This window comes from Pectinophora gossypiella, chromosome 14, assembly GCF_024362695.1.
Source record: "Pectinophora gossypiella chromosome 14, ilPecGoss1.1, whole genome shotgun sequence".
NCBI lineage: Eukaryota > Metazoa > Arthropoda > Insecta > Lepidoptera > Gelechiidae > Pectinophora > Pectinophora gossypiella.
Genome location: NC_065417.1, coordinates 7,549,137 through 7,564,615, shown reverse-complemented (window position 1 = coordinate 7,564,615; position 15,479 = coordinate 7,549,137). Strand labels below are relative to the sequence as shown.

The 15,479-nt window shown below is 34.8% G+C and overlaps 5 protein-coding genes across 5 annotated transcripts; 2 read left to right on the top strand and 3 right to left on the bottom strand.

The window, feature by feature from the left end:
* Nucleotides 1-306: 306 nt before the first annotated feature.
* Nucleotides 307-5,828, bottom strand: LOC126372668 (2-iminobutanoate/2-iminopropanoate deaminase-like). Its single transcript, XM_050018517.1, has 3 exons — nucleotides 5,674-5,828; nucleotides 5,276-5,502; nucleotides 307-449 (listed from the first exon to the last, which is right to left on the bottom strand). Exons 1-3 carry the CDS (start codon nucleotides 5,826-5,828, stop codon nucleotides 307-309), a joined length of 525 nt encoding a protein of 174 aa, XP_049874474.1.
* A 539-nt stretch (nucleotides 5,829-6,367) lies between these two features.
* Nucleotides 6,368-7,000, top strand: LOC126372619 (39S ribosomal protein L36, mitochondrial). The gene is made up of 2 exons (XM_050018444.1): nucleotides 6,368-6,475; nucleotides 6,595-7,000. Exon 2 carries the CDS (start codon nucleotides 6,602-6,604, stop codon nucleotides 6,935-6,937), a length of 336 nt encoding a protein of 111 aa, XP_049874401.1. The 5' UTR covers nucleotides 6,368-6,475; nucleotides 6,595-6,601; the 3' UTR covers nucleotides 6,938-7,000.
* A 204-nt stretch (nucleotides 7,001-7,204) lies between these two features.
* On the bottom strand, nucleotides 7,205-10,223 carry LOC126372845 (E3 ubiquitin-protein ligase RNF146). Its single transcript, XM_050018745.1, has 6 exons — nucleotides 9,969-10,223; nucleotides 9,654-9,742; nucleotides 8,594-8,747; nucleotides 8,285-8,476; nucleotides 7,859-8,072; nucleotides 7,205-7,459 (listed from the first exon to the last, which is right to left on the bottom strand). Exons 1-6 carry the CDS (start codon nucleotides 9,988-9,990, stop codon nucleotides 7,381-7,383), a joined length of 750 nt encoding a protein of 249 aa, XP_049874702.1. The 5' UTR covers nucleotides 9,991-10,223; the 3' UTR covers nucleotides 7,205-7,380.
* Nucleotides 10,224-10,912: 689 nt separating this feature from the next.
* LOC126372715 (cell division cycle and apoptosis regulator protein 1-like) lies at nucleotides 10,913-13,288 on the bottom strand. The gene is made up of 4 exons (XM_050018564.1): nucleotides 13,040-13,288; nucleotides 12,523-12,768; nucleotides 11,636-11,800; nucleotides 10,913-11,212 (listed from the first exon to the last, which is right to left on the bottom strand). Exons 1-4 carry the CDS (start codon nucleotides 13,151-13,153, stop codon nucleotides 11,075-11,077), a joined length of 663 nt encoding a protein of 220 aa, XP_049874521.1. The 5' UTR covers nucleotides 13,154-13,288; the 3' UTR covers nucleotides 10,913-11,074.
* A 473-nt stretch (nucleotides 13,289-13,761) lies between these two features.
* Nucleotides 13,762-14,558, top strand: LOC126372712 (gamma-aminobutyric acid receptor-associated protein). The gene has a single exon (XM_050018561.1). It carries the CDS (start codon nucleotides 13,919-13,921, stop codon nucleotides 14,273-14,275), a length of 357 nt encoding a protein of 118 aa, XP_049874518.1. The 5' UTR covers nucleotides 13,762-13,918; the 3' UTR covers nucleotides 14,276-14,558.
* Nucleotides 14,559-15,479: the final 921 nt, after the last annotated feature.

Below are 15,479 nucleotides of genomic sequence, written 5' to 3'. Positions count from 1 at the left end.
TTGGTAGGTGTTTAATATACTTAGTTCGTTATATTCAAATCGTTTCTAGAAAACGGAAACAAATACATTCAAAACATTCAATATTAATGGGACATAATTTTACAATACTTTTGATAAGTAATCTTATAAATTGTTTAAACTTTAAAGATATAAAATAAGCTTAAGTATGAAATAATGCATCTCTACTCTTTTCATATTCATATTTTGTTTTTGAACGATATCTAAGTGTATATTGCTGCTGGTGTTCGAATCTAGAGTCCAAGATTCGGACTTAGGGACCTAGGGAAAAGAACGCCTAGTAGGTATTTAGGTGCGTGCGCAAGGACAGGGTCCTGCTTCAGCCACCACAAGATCACCACTGAGCGCAATAGCCTCAATTTCCACTGCAGCTCCCAGCGGCAACTTGCCAACTTGGAACGTCGCCCGCGCTGGACAGTCCTTAGGGAAGTCTGAAAATAACGACAACTCCTGCGTTACTGCCACCTCCACCTATCCTATCCAATCACCTGCGTCATCCTACTATCGAGTACTTATAGGCCGCCCTTTTTGTCGAGGGGAAATGCCTACCGTATACCATGCCGCCGCGAGGGTAGCGAGAGGATTAAGTCGGGCTCGCACCGACTAAAACCCGGGGGTTTTGCCGTTTTATCTGTCCGTATCACCGTTATGCCAAGCTGCAGAGACACGCTTATAAGCCACCCTGCGGTAACCTCGTGCAATGCTTTTCCGCCGTATACAGGCTGTTAGTGACATCGTAACGAAAACTTTCAGGGATGATTCAGACCATGATTCTGAGTTGATACCAACATCCTACTATCGAGTACTTATAGGCCGCCTTTTATTTATTTATTTATTTATTTCTTTTATTCAGGTAGTCAACAGCTTACAATTATAAATGAGGTATTAACAGTATTTAGTTTACATCGTTAAGCCAATAACAGACTACCACAGTATTAATGTGTTCAGAGTGTAACAATCAGTAACTGGATGGACAAATTAACTTAAAGTGTTTCAACAATCGGTTTCCGTAACCAAAGAATGATAAAAAAAAGGAAAAAGATAACATCGGTTAGACTAGGATAGAATATTTATACAAAATCTAGTAGGTATAGTGAAAAGGCCAGCATGCTGGCTCAGACGAGTGAACGCACTAGAATTATTTTTACTTCATTAGTTAGATACCTATAATAACAATAACATGCCACGCATCTACGACACTCATGTCATACGGTGTGCTACACGAATTTGCGGGTGTCAGTAAGTTATGAAAATAATACGATAATTCGCTACATATGTTATTTACATAAGTATATATGGACAAAGTTGTAAAAAAGATATATTTAACTATGAATTACTCAAAACAAGTTAATGCGGTTTTCTTCAATAGACAAGAACTGATTGGTTGTTGGTAGTAAGTATGTAGGTATTTTACATATTTTTACGCGCGAGCATATTCTACTATGGCGTGACGTGAGGCAGGGACAAGTTGCTATTAATGAATGAATAAGGTTGAGATTCAGGTAGATACGATTATTCGCGAAGCTAACGTTGTACGAATATTATTATTATTAATTAGTGGTACGTATGTTTGTCTGTCTGCCTACCCCTACGACACCAGTGCGTCTTGGGATCAGATCGAGTGAACTGGTAGGCAGACGTGGATAATTAGAGGTTTAAAATAGGTATGGCCTTTAAACCATAATAGGTAGAATCCCGCTCATATTAGTGCATGTATTACATGATTCCTAAAGGTGTTTTTTGTGCACATGAACGGATCGAGACTGCAAAAGTTTTTGTTAAATTCATTTGCTATACGAACGAGGGTATCATTGCGACCGTAATTAGTGCGATGAATAGAAGTATGGAAAAGTTTGGTGTGCCGTGTACGTCGCTGGGGTGTTCGTATACCTAATTGACTAACAAGCTCAGGACAGTCAATATTGGAGTTTATTATATTGTACAAGAACATCATATCCAAAAGGGTTCTCCTTTTGTATAAAGGTAACATGCCATGGACTTTACAATCATCTTCATATGAGGTAGAAGTTGTGAATGTTCTGAAATTTAAAAATCTAATAAATCGTTTTTGAAGCTTTTCAATGCGATTCAAATGCACGGCATAATTAGGAGACCAAATGTTTGACCCATATTCAAGTACACTTCGAACGTAAGCAAAATATATGCTTTTTATACAGTTACTGTTACGAAAGGGGGCACAGATTCGCATAATGAAGCCAAGAGATTTGTATGCTTTGTTTGTAATTACATCAATGTGACGATTAAAAGTGAATTTACTATCCAGGTAAAGTCCAAGGTCTCTAATATGTTCAACGCGTTGTAAGGGAACGTTATTTAGGTGGTAATTATGGAATAGAGGTTGTATTTTTTTAGTAAAAGTGATAACTTGGCACTTATCTACGTTTACCGATATTCTATTTTGTGTATAATAAGCGCATAATTGATTTAAGTCATGTTGTAGCTTTAAAGAATCGTCACTTGATGAAATTCTAAGAAAAATCTTAGTATCATCAGCATACATCAGGAATTTCGAATATGATAATACCGAGTATATATCGTATAAGTATATATTATAAAAAATAGGCCCTAAATGCGAGCCCTGAGGCACTCCTGATGGGATTTTAATGAAATCTGACCTGTATCCCCCGAGTACAACAGCCTGAGATCTGTTTGTCAAGTACGATCCGATCCACCGTAGTAAATCTCCATGAATACCTAGTTTGTGTAGTTTCGACAATAAGATGTTGTGATCAACGCGATCAAAGGCTTTTTCGAAATCGGTATATATTACGTCTATTTGGTATCCTTGTTCTATGTTTTCACGAATGTACTTGGCAAACAGAGTCAGGTTGGTGGAAGTTGAACGATTTCTTAAGAAGCCGTGCTGTTCAGATGGTATACATTTTGAGATGAAAGGATAGATTAAATTGAGTACGGACTTTTCAAAAATTTTGCTAAAAATGTTTAAGATTGATATGGGTCTATAATTTTCTATTTTAATCTTTAGACCTTTTTTATGGATCGGTACGATCTTCGCTTCCTTCCATTTGGTAGGAAAGACACCATTTTGAATAGATTTATTGAACAGCTTAGCTAAAGGACCCGCGAGAGCGCTGGCGCACTGTTTGATGAAATATGGTGGGATGTTGTCACATCCTGCACCCTTCGTCACATCTATTTTTTCTAGTAATAACAGAACAGTAGACTCAGTGATTGTAAGTGTTCCAATGTTTTCAACTGCTTGCTGAGGATCAGCAAGATTTAATTGTGTGTTCAGTGGAAGCGGCAGAGAAAACATATTATAAAAGAATTGATTATACCCATCGACTATATCACTACCTTCGCTGAGTGTTACATTATTATAAGTAAGAATGTTTGGATAGTTCGAGTTTTGTTTCCTAGATTTTGCATAGGACCAGAATAATTTTGGGTTATTAGTTAGTGCCTGTTGACAATTGAAGAGATACTTGCTGTAACACGCTGCGTGCACCCTGTGATATCTACTCCTTAGAAGAGAAAATTCAGCGTAATCTAAACTATTGCCAAACTTTTTCCATTTTTTATGCATTTTATCTTTTTCTTTAATGATTTTAATGAGGCTTTTAGTGTACCAGATCGGGTAGCATCTTTTTTGATTTATTTTAGTAATGATAGGTACGTATAGGTTAATGTAGAAATATAATTTTTCGTATAAGAATTCGACCCCGTCATTAACATCTCTATTCATAAATTCTAAATCCCAGTCAATATCATTTAATTGTTTACGTATATTTTCATAATCACCCTTGTAAAAAGCAAATTTTCTTATACTCTTATTAATGATAGATTTTAAAGTTATTTCAGATGCGTCGATGTATAAAGGTGGGTGAGATGAATCGATCTTTAGTAAAGGAGAATTTAAAATGTTCAGTTCTATTTCAAAGTTGGAAAAAACCAAATCTAAGATGTTTCCACAATTATTTTTATAATGATTATATTGGGAAAGTCCGTTTAAGGATAATAGTTCAAGCAAACTATTAACCGATTGACGAGTGGCGCAAGAGCTATCTCTTGAAAAAATAGTAGGGATCCCTGCATTCCATTCTACGTATGGAAGGTTAAAATCACCCAATAGTAAATAGTTGTTATTATCTGCAGTTTGAGCGCAGCTTGGAAAGATAAGTTGTAAGAGGGTATTTAAGTTAGAAATGTCAATTTGTTGGTGTGGGTCCTCACCGCGAATATATGTAGTGATAATATTAAGGTCTCCATAAGAATTTAATGATCGAGCCGGTATTGTAACCCATAGGATTTCTGTAGGAGCACATGATAGTGGAATAGGCTGATAATAAGCTTGTAAATCACGACGTACACATATTAAAACTCCCCCACCGATTTTTTTATTGGTAGCTACACAGTCTCGGTCAGTTCTAAAAACATCGTACCGTTCGTCACAAATTTCACCACTAAATATTCCGTCACACAGCCACGTCTCAGTCATTACAATAACATCGTAATTATTGGCCGATATACTTCTATAACATTTATGCGTCTTTGTTCGTAGCCCGCGCACGTTTTGATAATTGATATTAAATTTTTGTTCAACCATTGTTATACATGAAGAAAATATATAGTATTAATGTATCGTTAGTCATGATTTTATATTTCAATTGTTGTCTTATGAAGAATAGTAAATATTTAGATTGAAAAAGTAGCATAGTAACACAGTAGCATGTTATTATTAATATGATTTTAATTAAATAAGTGTGTCCGCATGAGTTTATGTATCTGTTTGAGTAGGTAAGTTCGTAAATGTCAGATTCATTGTGCAGTTTTGCAGTTGCACCATCTTTCCCGATCCTGAGGTAAACTCGTTCAATGCTTTTCCGCCATACAGGGTATATTAGTACATCGTAACGAAAACTTTCAGGGATGATTCAGACCATGATTCTGAGTTGATATCAAGTGGATTTTTCCGTCGCAAAAGTATGAAACTGAAAATAATTTAAAAGAACACTAAAATTTCATGAATTTTCCACTCGATATCAATTCAGAATCATGGTCTGAATCATCCCCCTAGTATTCGTTACGATGTCACTAACATCCTGGATTACACACAATTTTACTCACATCCTCCTTTCATTGTTGAAGACGAGAGACCAATTGATATATCCTCGTGAGATATTTAAATAGATGTAACCAAGGGGCACCGCAAATATTTGGGAGTTTACTTATACTTATAATACTTATTTGAATAATAAATTCGATGCTGTCTTACATTCTGCGTAAACTTGGTTTACAGCTTGGAAGTCCTGTATGTCAGCTAAGAGGATGGTGGTCTTGATGACTGACTCGAGCGTGGCGCCGCCCGCCTCCAGCACGTGCTTCAAGTTACTAAGTACCTGCCGCGCCTGCGCCTCTGCCCCGCCGCATACCAACTGCCCTTCAGGATTCATGCCCAGTACTCCAGATATATACAGGGTTTTGTCTGCCAAAATTGCTTGACTAAAAAGCGATACAACAATGTTATTTAAAATTGATTCTAAACCTAACTAAAGCTTGCAGCACACAGAACCGGGATTTCGAATGATCGCAAACAAAATCCCGCAGCCCGGCCCGCTTGTCCCGCTTTCCCGGCTCTGTGTGCGTAATTTACAAACGGTTAAAAACTCAAACCTGTACGGCCCAACTGGTTTATAAATATGCGGGGACGATACAATGGTCTTGGTCACTTTGTGCATATTAGCCTTCGAATAAGCTATTTTAGACATAGCCATTTTAGACGCCATTTCTGCCTTAGACTTTGCTCCAGCACCAGTGCTTGAAGTCATGCTGCTTAAGTATAAATAACGCTGAGCTAGGAAAATAATACGATACCAGTTATTTGATATCGTATGTAGAAATGTTCTCATACCAATACCACCAGGGGAAAATAATATTTGTAACCACTGGATGTCTTGGTAAAAATACTTGTGCTTGTCACTTCTGCTTCTGACTACTGCATTGTCAAAATTGACTGATGCATTTTTCGTTTAAGGTTTAATTTAAATACAAATGAAGTTTAAATACATAGAGCAACACGGGCCTCCGCGAGTTAAACAAGAAGGGACTTGATTACCTATCGTAACGGTTGCCTGGAGGAGATTGCTAGATACCTACATTAGCCATAAAGTAAGGCCGCCGGTTGTGCTCTGTGTTTCCGCATGCTATCGCTGAACCAAATCCTATCAAATTTTTAGCGTTAGCCCCAATGTACATATTTCATTCGTGAGCTGAAATAAAATATCTATATACTTAGTACTTTTTTCGAAGTTTAATTACGCAACGAAACGCTCAAATTTTTTGCTTAAGTTGGCACTACCTGTTTTCTGCCAAAACTGACAATGACAGCACTTCTCGTCCAAACTGTCAAACGGGTATTATTCGTGCATTTTGGAGTTATTAAATTATTTATTTATTAAACTGTAACTAACTTATCGTAAGTACATTAGTCACATTTTTATAAATAATCCAAATATATATATTTTTTTAAATAAATTTCAAACCAAGTTAACATAACCTATATTAGTCGTGTATTGATGATTGTGTTTATTTCAGGACAAAAATGCAAAGAATAGTTTCATTAATGAAGTCAGCATCATGCCTTGGTTCATATTTACCAACTAGCACCATAAGCTCACTTCCGTCTATCTTCAGTTCTTTTCAAAATACTAGACAACTGTTAGCACCAAGCACTACATTGATAAACCAAGTTTGCGGTTTTAAAGTAAAGGGTCGCGTGAGACGGCGTTGCGAAGCCTGCTACTTCGTCGTTAGAGATGGGAGGATGTATGTGATCTGTCCCAAGCACCCTCGTCACAAACAGATGGCAATGCGGCCCAAACCTCACAATACCTGGATACTGACACACGCCAGTCAAAGTCGCGTGAGGCCGTGGTGAAGCAGCCGACCTATTTATTAAGTAGATATGTAATGAGAGTTTAGAAATAAAGTATATGTAGAAGTTCAGTCTTTTTCATTTATTTTACTTAAAAATAAAACTTTTGTAGTTTTAAACAATTACTTGTTCTATAATCTCTTGAGGCCAAGATTTCCAGACCAAATAGTACAATGGTGTTTGGATTTCAAAAGGACATTCGATCTTACGACTTTAAATGATAATAAGCAATTCAAAATAAAAACTCAATTTTGGACTGATCATATAATTTTAATATTTTTAAAATAACTTTTTTTACATAAAAGATTTCTTTGTAAAATATTTTACCATTAATTTAAACAACATTTCATAATTAAATTTAGTTACAGTATAATATATACTTGTTGGCAGTAAGTATAATGTATAATAAATAATTTCACAAATAAAACATCTAATTAGGGAATCTATTACACTCCTGTTTCCTCACTTGATGAAAAGTCTCTGGAAGTACTCTCACTAGGGATTTGTTCTTGTAAATCCATGGAGCTGAAATGGAACAAATAATATAATTTAAACATAACAATTTTCTTTTTACACATATATTTATTTTCATCTGCAGTCTAGTCCTATTGTTAACAAATGTTAAAATTATTTAATCAATCAATAATACTTTATTGCACAACAACATATACAAAGGACACAAACATATGAATAAAACATAAGCACAATAGGCGGCCTTATTGCTAAACAGCAATTTCTGCCAGGCAACCTTAAGGGTGAAAGAAGATTATGCATTGGAGCATGGGCTGGTGCAATAAACATTTATAATGATTCCAACATAACTAAAAAAGAATAATAAATAATATATACTTATTATTTATTTATACAAGTTGTTGTATATTATGTTAGTTTTCGTATGTAGAAAATATTAGTTTAGATACATGCCTCACTCTTTCAGTTAAATCACTGACACTACTGTCGTGAGGAGTTGTGGACTCAGTGCTGTTGGCATGTGAACTGTCTTGTTCATCATTATCATCGTCATCAGCAATTTCTATAACTTCTCCATCAGGGCTAGAATTGTTGTTAGGGCTATCTTCACATTCACTTTTAATCTGCTCTCTGTATCTGTTGTCTGTGATCTTTATTCCAGCAATTCCTAGAAATGATATATTTCTTTATCAAACAAACATCATTTGATATTAAAAAAACTATAGATATGTAATTTATACAAGATTGAACAATTTATTTTAGGGCTATAAAGCTCACAGTTGGTATAATATATACTATGGTTGTAAAGTATCTATAATGTTATAAAACTTTTTTTGATTGAAACATTGTCAAATGAAATAAATTATTTGTAATAGGTACCTTTAGCAGGCAGTGTAGGTGTGTCGCGTTTAACACGCCGTCGCCGTGTGGGGTCTCTGCTCTGCACCTGTATCATATTCTGGAAGTTTATGCAGTACAGGGCTCCGGCCAGCAGCAATTTGCACTCATGATCCCCAGAATTAAATGCTGCTTCCAACTCTGTGTTACTACGTTCATCATATTTCCACCATCCTACAAAACAAGATTAATTAACAACAAACAATTATTGAGTTGTTTATACCTACCAACTTAATGTGAAGTACCTACCTAAAACCTGAATTACATCTTAATAGAACAATACAAACATACCATTTCTGCCTTCATAATACCACTGGTATTCGGTATTGGTTTCTGTTGTGTTGTCTTCAGTTACAACTTTTTTCAACAAAACTGGATGGTCCAAGTAATCAGGAGGTATTTCAGCTCTACACATGGCACACTTTCTGCTCTGTATAGCCACACCCTGGTACAACCAAAATAACTTAATTATACACTAAGAACTAACACATTGTATGTAATAGAACAAAGTAAAAAGATGTATCAGAGACCAGTAATTTGGTGTGTACAGTATTTTTCAAGGCTTTTTGTATTCCATAGTCTACTTCCCCGGTGGAAAATAGGCATGAGTTTATGTGTTTTTTTTTTATTTATAAATAAAAGATAAATATCTTTTATTCTATTAAAAAAAATAATTTGAATGTTATTGCTTTTCAAGCAGTAAGTAATTAATTATTTCTTATAAAAAACATCCCCTTTTGTAGTCTGAATGATGTGTTTGCATTTGTTTTTAGTTATTTCTTTAAAAAAATATATTGATTATACCAAGATCTGTCAAGTTGATTTTAGGGTAAGGCGTAAAAAGCACAGAGTATGGAGTCCTAACTATGGATAGTCCTTGAGAGTAGTCAGGCCCAATAACATAAATATTAATATCTACTTGTTAATGTTTAATTTCTTTTATTAAAGTGAAAAGTAGAATAGGTTGATGGTCATATTATTTGAGTTATTTCACAAGTTTTTAAACCATGCGCTCTCACAACATGTTACCCTAGTAACTGCCACAGATTACATTAAATTCGGCAGCAACATTTCATAATATACAGCCTACTTTTTGACATCATTTAGAGGTCATATGAAAGCCAAATTTATACACATTTTTTTGTAAAAATAACAAACATCATCCACCATGTTTTATTTGGTTGTTTCACAATAATGGATATCAATTTATCAATGTATATCTAGCTGCTTAAAAACAATAAATTATTAAAAATAGACAAAATTGTCCTCAGTTAAGCTCTTATCATAAGAATTAAGTTGTTTGCATAATTCATAAATAATATTTAAAAATGCCTATCTTTAACTCACTTACCTTGACACAAAGAAAACAGAAGACATGGCCACACGGCAGTTGTGTAGGGTAGTAACATTTTTGCAAACAAACTGCACAATCTTGCACCTCTGTGATATAAAATAACATGTATCAGACACAGGATAGTACATAGCATAATTGGCATTTAGTACCCTAAGACAAATATATAAAGGAATACGTGTAGCTTTCTAGTCTAGAGAATTCTTCAGGTAATTTGTATCTATTGACGAGGGTTTACGACTTCACTTTCTAATGGATGCCTACTTATACATGTCAATGAACCAAAGAAGACGAAGTGAATATTGAGCACCTTACCTTGAGCACTTTCACCACTCATTTTTCCCAATTTTAAGTGAACCGCGATAATATTCTAATAATCAGAAAAGAGGGACGAAGAAGAGCAGTATTTCTAAATTATTAAAGTAACGTAAGGTTTTAATCAGGTAAGGTTAGGTGTTAATAAGCCACACAATTTATTTGAAGACACAATCAAAATTCAAGTGAATTTTCCCATACAATAAACTATTTTGTTGTGATACTATGGAAAACATTACATTAGGTACAACAACAAATCCGTTTATCAGTTTATTTATCCGTCCGCCTATCTGTCAAAGTGTTTTTTTTTCTCCTCCCGTGTCAGGCAGACTACGATCATGAGACCATGCTGCCTAGCCTTTCTGTTAAATTCACTAATTGAAATTCTATCGTCGCCTTATAACGAAAAGCAAGTAACCGCATATAACAAAATATATATAAAGCACTAATACTCAATCTCCCAACAATCTTCAGCGTAATCTTTTCATACATTCCCTATCAAAACAACTTTGCAAAAAAGCCGTTACTATTATGTTTGCAGGGATCAAAGACCAAGTATAGAATCCTTGGCATGGATTATCTTATGATGAAACTGAGAATTTACTTATACCCGCAAGTTAATCATTTTCCAATAAATAGACGGTACTATATAAAAATACACACCTTTTGAACTTCTGATTATAACACTAACAAATATGAGGACCCTCACTTTTCAGTATTTTTTTTTAGTAACTTGTGGATGGTAGCTGGTATCATTAGCTCAGTTATAAACTTTTAAAGATACCAGCCGACTCATTAAGCATGCCTGTAAATCTATGTACCTAAGCACCCACCTATTGTAATATTACATAATTAAGCTTTTTATTATTATTATAATAATTTGACATTTTTGACTGACAGCAATAAGAATAAGATATATGCTACAGAAAAGAAACCACTTGAAAAAAAGTTATTTTACTGAACATTTATTTTCAATTTTTTTTATAAAATGTTTGTTTTACACAAATGTACCTGGAATGAAGTGCCAAAGGAAACTTTATATATTGTTAATGATAAATTTATTTCCACTTAACTAATTGAATTAAGTATTGTAAAACACGATGAATTTACTTGTCTCTTACTTTAAGAAGATCATTTAGATCTAATGCTACACATATTTCCTTAGAGTCGGTGCGTGGATTCCGGTCCAGAATTTCAGTGATAGGGTAGTAGTTGTCACGGTTGTCCACATTCCACCCAGAGTACTGAAAATAACAAATAGTATAACATTATGACATCCACAACAGTAACAAGTAACTCATAATAATGTGTAGTGCATTTGAAACAGTGCATAAGTTCAACTTTACTTATGAAACAACACTTCAGAGTTACTTTGTAGTACCTATACCCTTGCAGCTGCTCATTTTCCTGTACCCAAAGGTTGCCTGGAAGAAATTGCTGTCTAAGCAAAAAGGCGGTGGTTGTGCCTTTCTGTATCTGTTGTCTTTATCTCTGCATCTTGTGTCCATTGTGGTCAATAAAGTATTTTATCAATCTATTTGCTCCATAGCAGATTAGGGAAAGCATGTCTGCTTGTAACCAGCCAAGGCATCTTAGGCCATTATCATAGTTAATGTCATGTATTGAATCAATATCAGTTAAATAGTTGTGTGCAATAAATATCTTACCACACAAGTGCATTTGTGTAATATCTTTCCATTAGACTCCATGGGAATGAATTTCTGCAGCAAAGCTTTTCCATCTATTTTCCACAAATTCAGTTCATCCAATTTTGAAACAACTGTGTCGCCATCCCATTTTACGTCAGATTTCAGCAATACAAAGTTGCCAGACTGGAAGAAAATAAATTATTACCCATCAATAGTTTATGTCAACAACTGTACCTAATGATAATTGTATTGTAAACAAGTTTCATTAATATAAGCATGAATTGCCAATTGTGCTATGATCTTTCTTTTTTTTTTTTTATTTATTTATTTTTTTTTATTCTTATTTTTAACGAGGCTTTGAACACCCTGTGTGATCATGCCAGCCTCATAGGTGCTTTCGTGTACCTATCCCTTAGACAAGGGATCTTTCTTGTGTATGTTTTAAAATGTTTATTAAATGTCAATGGCCCCGATTCCTGGAGACACTGTCTAATTTTATTTTAAGTTATATCTGTCATTTTCATATCCGTCGAAAAGGAAAGGGACGGATGATTCACAGCTCTTAATTTTAGGAAGAATGAGTAAATGAACGTGTCGGATTATTGACTGATGTAAAATTTTTAGACGGTTGGTTTAGATTTGTGCTTAAAATTGACGTGTGTTCCATAAATTTTATGCTTGTCGATTACCCGTCCCTTTCCTTTTCGGCGGATAAGAAAATGACAGATATAACTTAAAATAAAATTAGATGGTATTTACAGGAATTAGCACCAATGTGTATTTTAAGTACATTTGTATTTGGATATTATTAAAAGTATACTTAAGCTCTTTGCAATATGAATTTGGTTATGATTATGCAAGTACCAAGAGTGAATTGGATTCTTGTAAGAATAAAAAAATCTTACATGGAAATGCTTTGGTACATCCTTTGATTGGCTGGAATCCGATTTGTTTCCATCAGAGCCATTTTTTTCATCATCAGACCCCTCTTCCTCATCAAGGTCCCCCTCCTCATCTTCTGCTTCTTCATCATCCTCACCCTCGCCCTCTCCCTCACTTTCTTCCGAAGAATCATCCTTGCGTTTCTTTTTAGTGTTGTTCATGGTCGCCTTTGACCCACGTTTGCGACCGCCGCGAGTAGGCTGTTCATTCTGTTACAATAAACATATTATTTAATAAACCCAAACTCTGATGCTCAAACAAGGTAATCGGAAAAGGTATTTAACGTTACCTTACACGTTATCAATTTGTACCCTATAAATTGTAGGTAAGTTTATTGTATAAAGTAACCTAACCTACACATATAACAAGTATCAAATTGGAAGTGGCAAGCTTTTTATGAAGTGCCTGAATAATAATCTCTAATGAATCTCAGTGCCTATTTTGATTAAAATCTTCGGTAGAAAGATAGTCAAGGTTTACCGAATCGGCATCCGGCGTCCAATCTTCACCCGAGTCTTGAAATTCTTCTGGTTCTCCGGCTGGTTCAGAGCCTTCTGAATCTTCGTCTTTTTTTAGAGATTTACGTTTACGCATATTTGTTGTTTGATACCAACTAAATCACGTATATAAATGTATAATCAACACCCCACGCTGCTGCTGTTTTAATATATTCTCGAAAAGCAAGCAAGCAGGGAAGCGAACGCTTGATTTCACGCAAAGACAAGACAAACTAGTGCGCAGCTTGTGGGAGTTACCGAAGAACGATGCAAATGAATCGATTAGTGGATAAACCGATTTTGGATTGACCTGTAAGTTAACGAGACAGTATTAACGATATAGATGTTAGTTATCATTTTTATTTTAGTTTAATATTTCATCGGTTTTTTTCGATTGATCAGTCCTGCCTGAGACAGAAAATATTGTTGTTTTCGTGATATACATGGGGGATATAAAAAAGATACATTTCATTTATTCCGTATTCGGACATCACTATGCTAATTTGGTGTTGCTATCTTACTGGTCCATTGTCTATGCAAATTGTTTCGTTCTCTTTCTCCCTTTAATTATTTTACGATCGCTATCCTGTTGTCAGGATAGCGATCGTAAAATAATACATATACTTTTATAAAATTGCCACATCAAAAATTAAACGGAAAATCAATGATTGTTTGGTGTGAAGTTAGTTGTTAGTTGCACATTCACTAGCGGGGGTGAGAAAAAGCGTCGTTGTCATTGTCATATCAGCTGATTGCGTCATTGCATTTAGACAATAACGCAAAAACAAAAAACAAGTCGCAATATCAAATTTTGGCCACATCAATCTCATTTCGGAAATTATAGTGTCATTATAAATCCAAAATGAAATTCCAATACAAAGAAGAACATTCCTTCGAGAAGAGGAAGACGGAGGGCGAGAAAATACGCAGGAAGTATCCGGACCGCGTCCCTGTCATTGTCGAGAAAGCACCGAAGGCGAGGCTGGGAGACCTCGACAAGAAGAAATACCTGGTGCCGTCGGACCTGACCGTGGGCCAGTTTTACTTCCTGATCAGAAAACGCATCCACCTGCGGCCCGAGGACGCGCTATTTTTCTTTGTCAACAACGTAATCCCCCCGACCTCGGCCACCATGGGCTCGCTCTACCAGGAGCATCACGATGAAGACTTCTTTCTCTACATAGCATTCTCCGATGAAAATGTTTACGGATATTTCTAATTATTCTTAAAATTCACTATTCTACTTTACCATGTGTAAGATTTTGTGACCATATGGTAAATCTTAGTTATAAGCCCTAGCTTTTAAAGAATTGATGTATTATGTTATAAAGGTGATACTTATTATTTTATTTGCAATTTCCACACGCAACATTGTGAAAGCCATGTTGTCATAGTATAAAAACACTTATGGGTAAAAATATGCATTGATTGTTTCAATTTCTTTGTTTGGTTTAGGAATCTGTAATTTTATCTTTATCAAAACAATAAACATAAAATACAAATGTTTCTTTCAATTTATAATCCCATTCCTCATAATTACAAATTTTATCTTGAACAATAAGCAATAATTTCAATATATAATCAAATCTTTTCTGTATCAAGATAATTTGCATAAATAAAAATGCTGAAATATTGTCACAGATGTGTGTTCACCAACACCTACATTTTATGCTTTATTTGGTGATGTAAAAGGATTCATAATTAGTAAAATAATAAAGTTAGAAACCACTAGCAAATTAAACAAAATACCAACTTGGGGGCAAGGCATTGTAGGGCCATTTAGAAGTTTTTAGAATAAAGTAACACCCAGAGGGGACGAGGTAAATCTAGCTTCGACGCCCGTTATGCAGTATTAAATGAATGTAGTCAGTACAACAGATATAAGATCAGAAACGAAAAAATAATGAAGGTCTATATGAGACTGTGACCCAGAGCAGGGAAACAATACAACGGGTGGGCAGCAGTAGTGAGGCAAAACAAAAACCTTTATTTAGAGTTCTGCCTACTTGTGTCAGAGATGTATAATAATTTGATCAATACACCATGATTGTTAAGACATGTCTGGTGATAATTACCATAGCACATTATATTTGTTCTCTCATGCAGCAAGGAAACCAAAGTAGCCTAAGCAGAGAAATCTAAAATTACAAACACTTCATAACTTTTAATATCTTTTTCTACTCCTCTACTTTAATCTGGCATTTAAATAACCAAAAAGTCTAATATAAGTACATACATAATTAAACTCTTTGAAAAAGTGTACGCTCTATGGCCTATAAAAGCATTGTTTACAAAGTGTAACTGTACTATAATGTCGCCAAAAAAGCATTGTTGTTGTTTTTTTTTTTTTGACCTGGAAACTGGCACCTTTACTTTGTTTGGTGCCATAGATATACTATAAAAAAAAAGTATACATTTGCCGC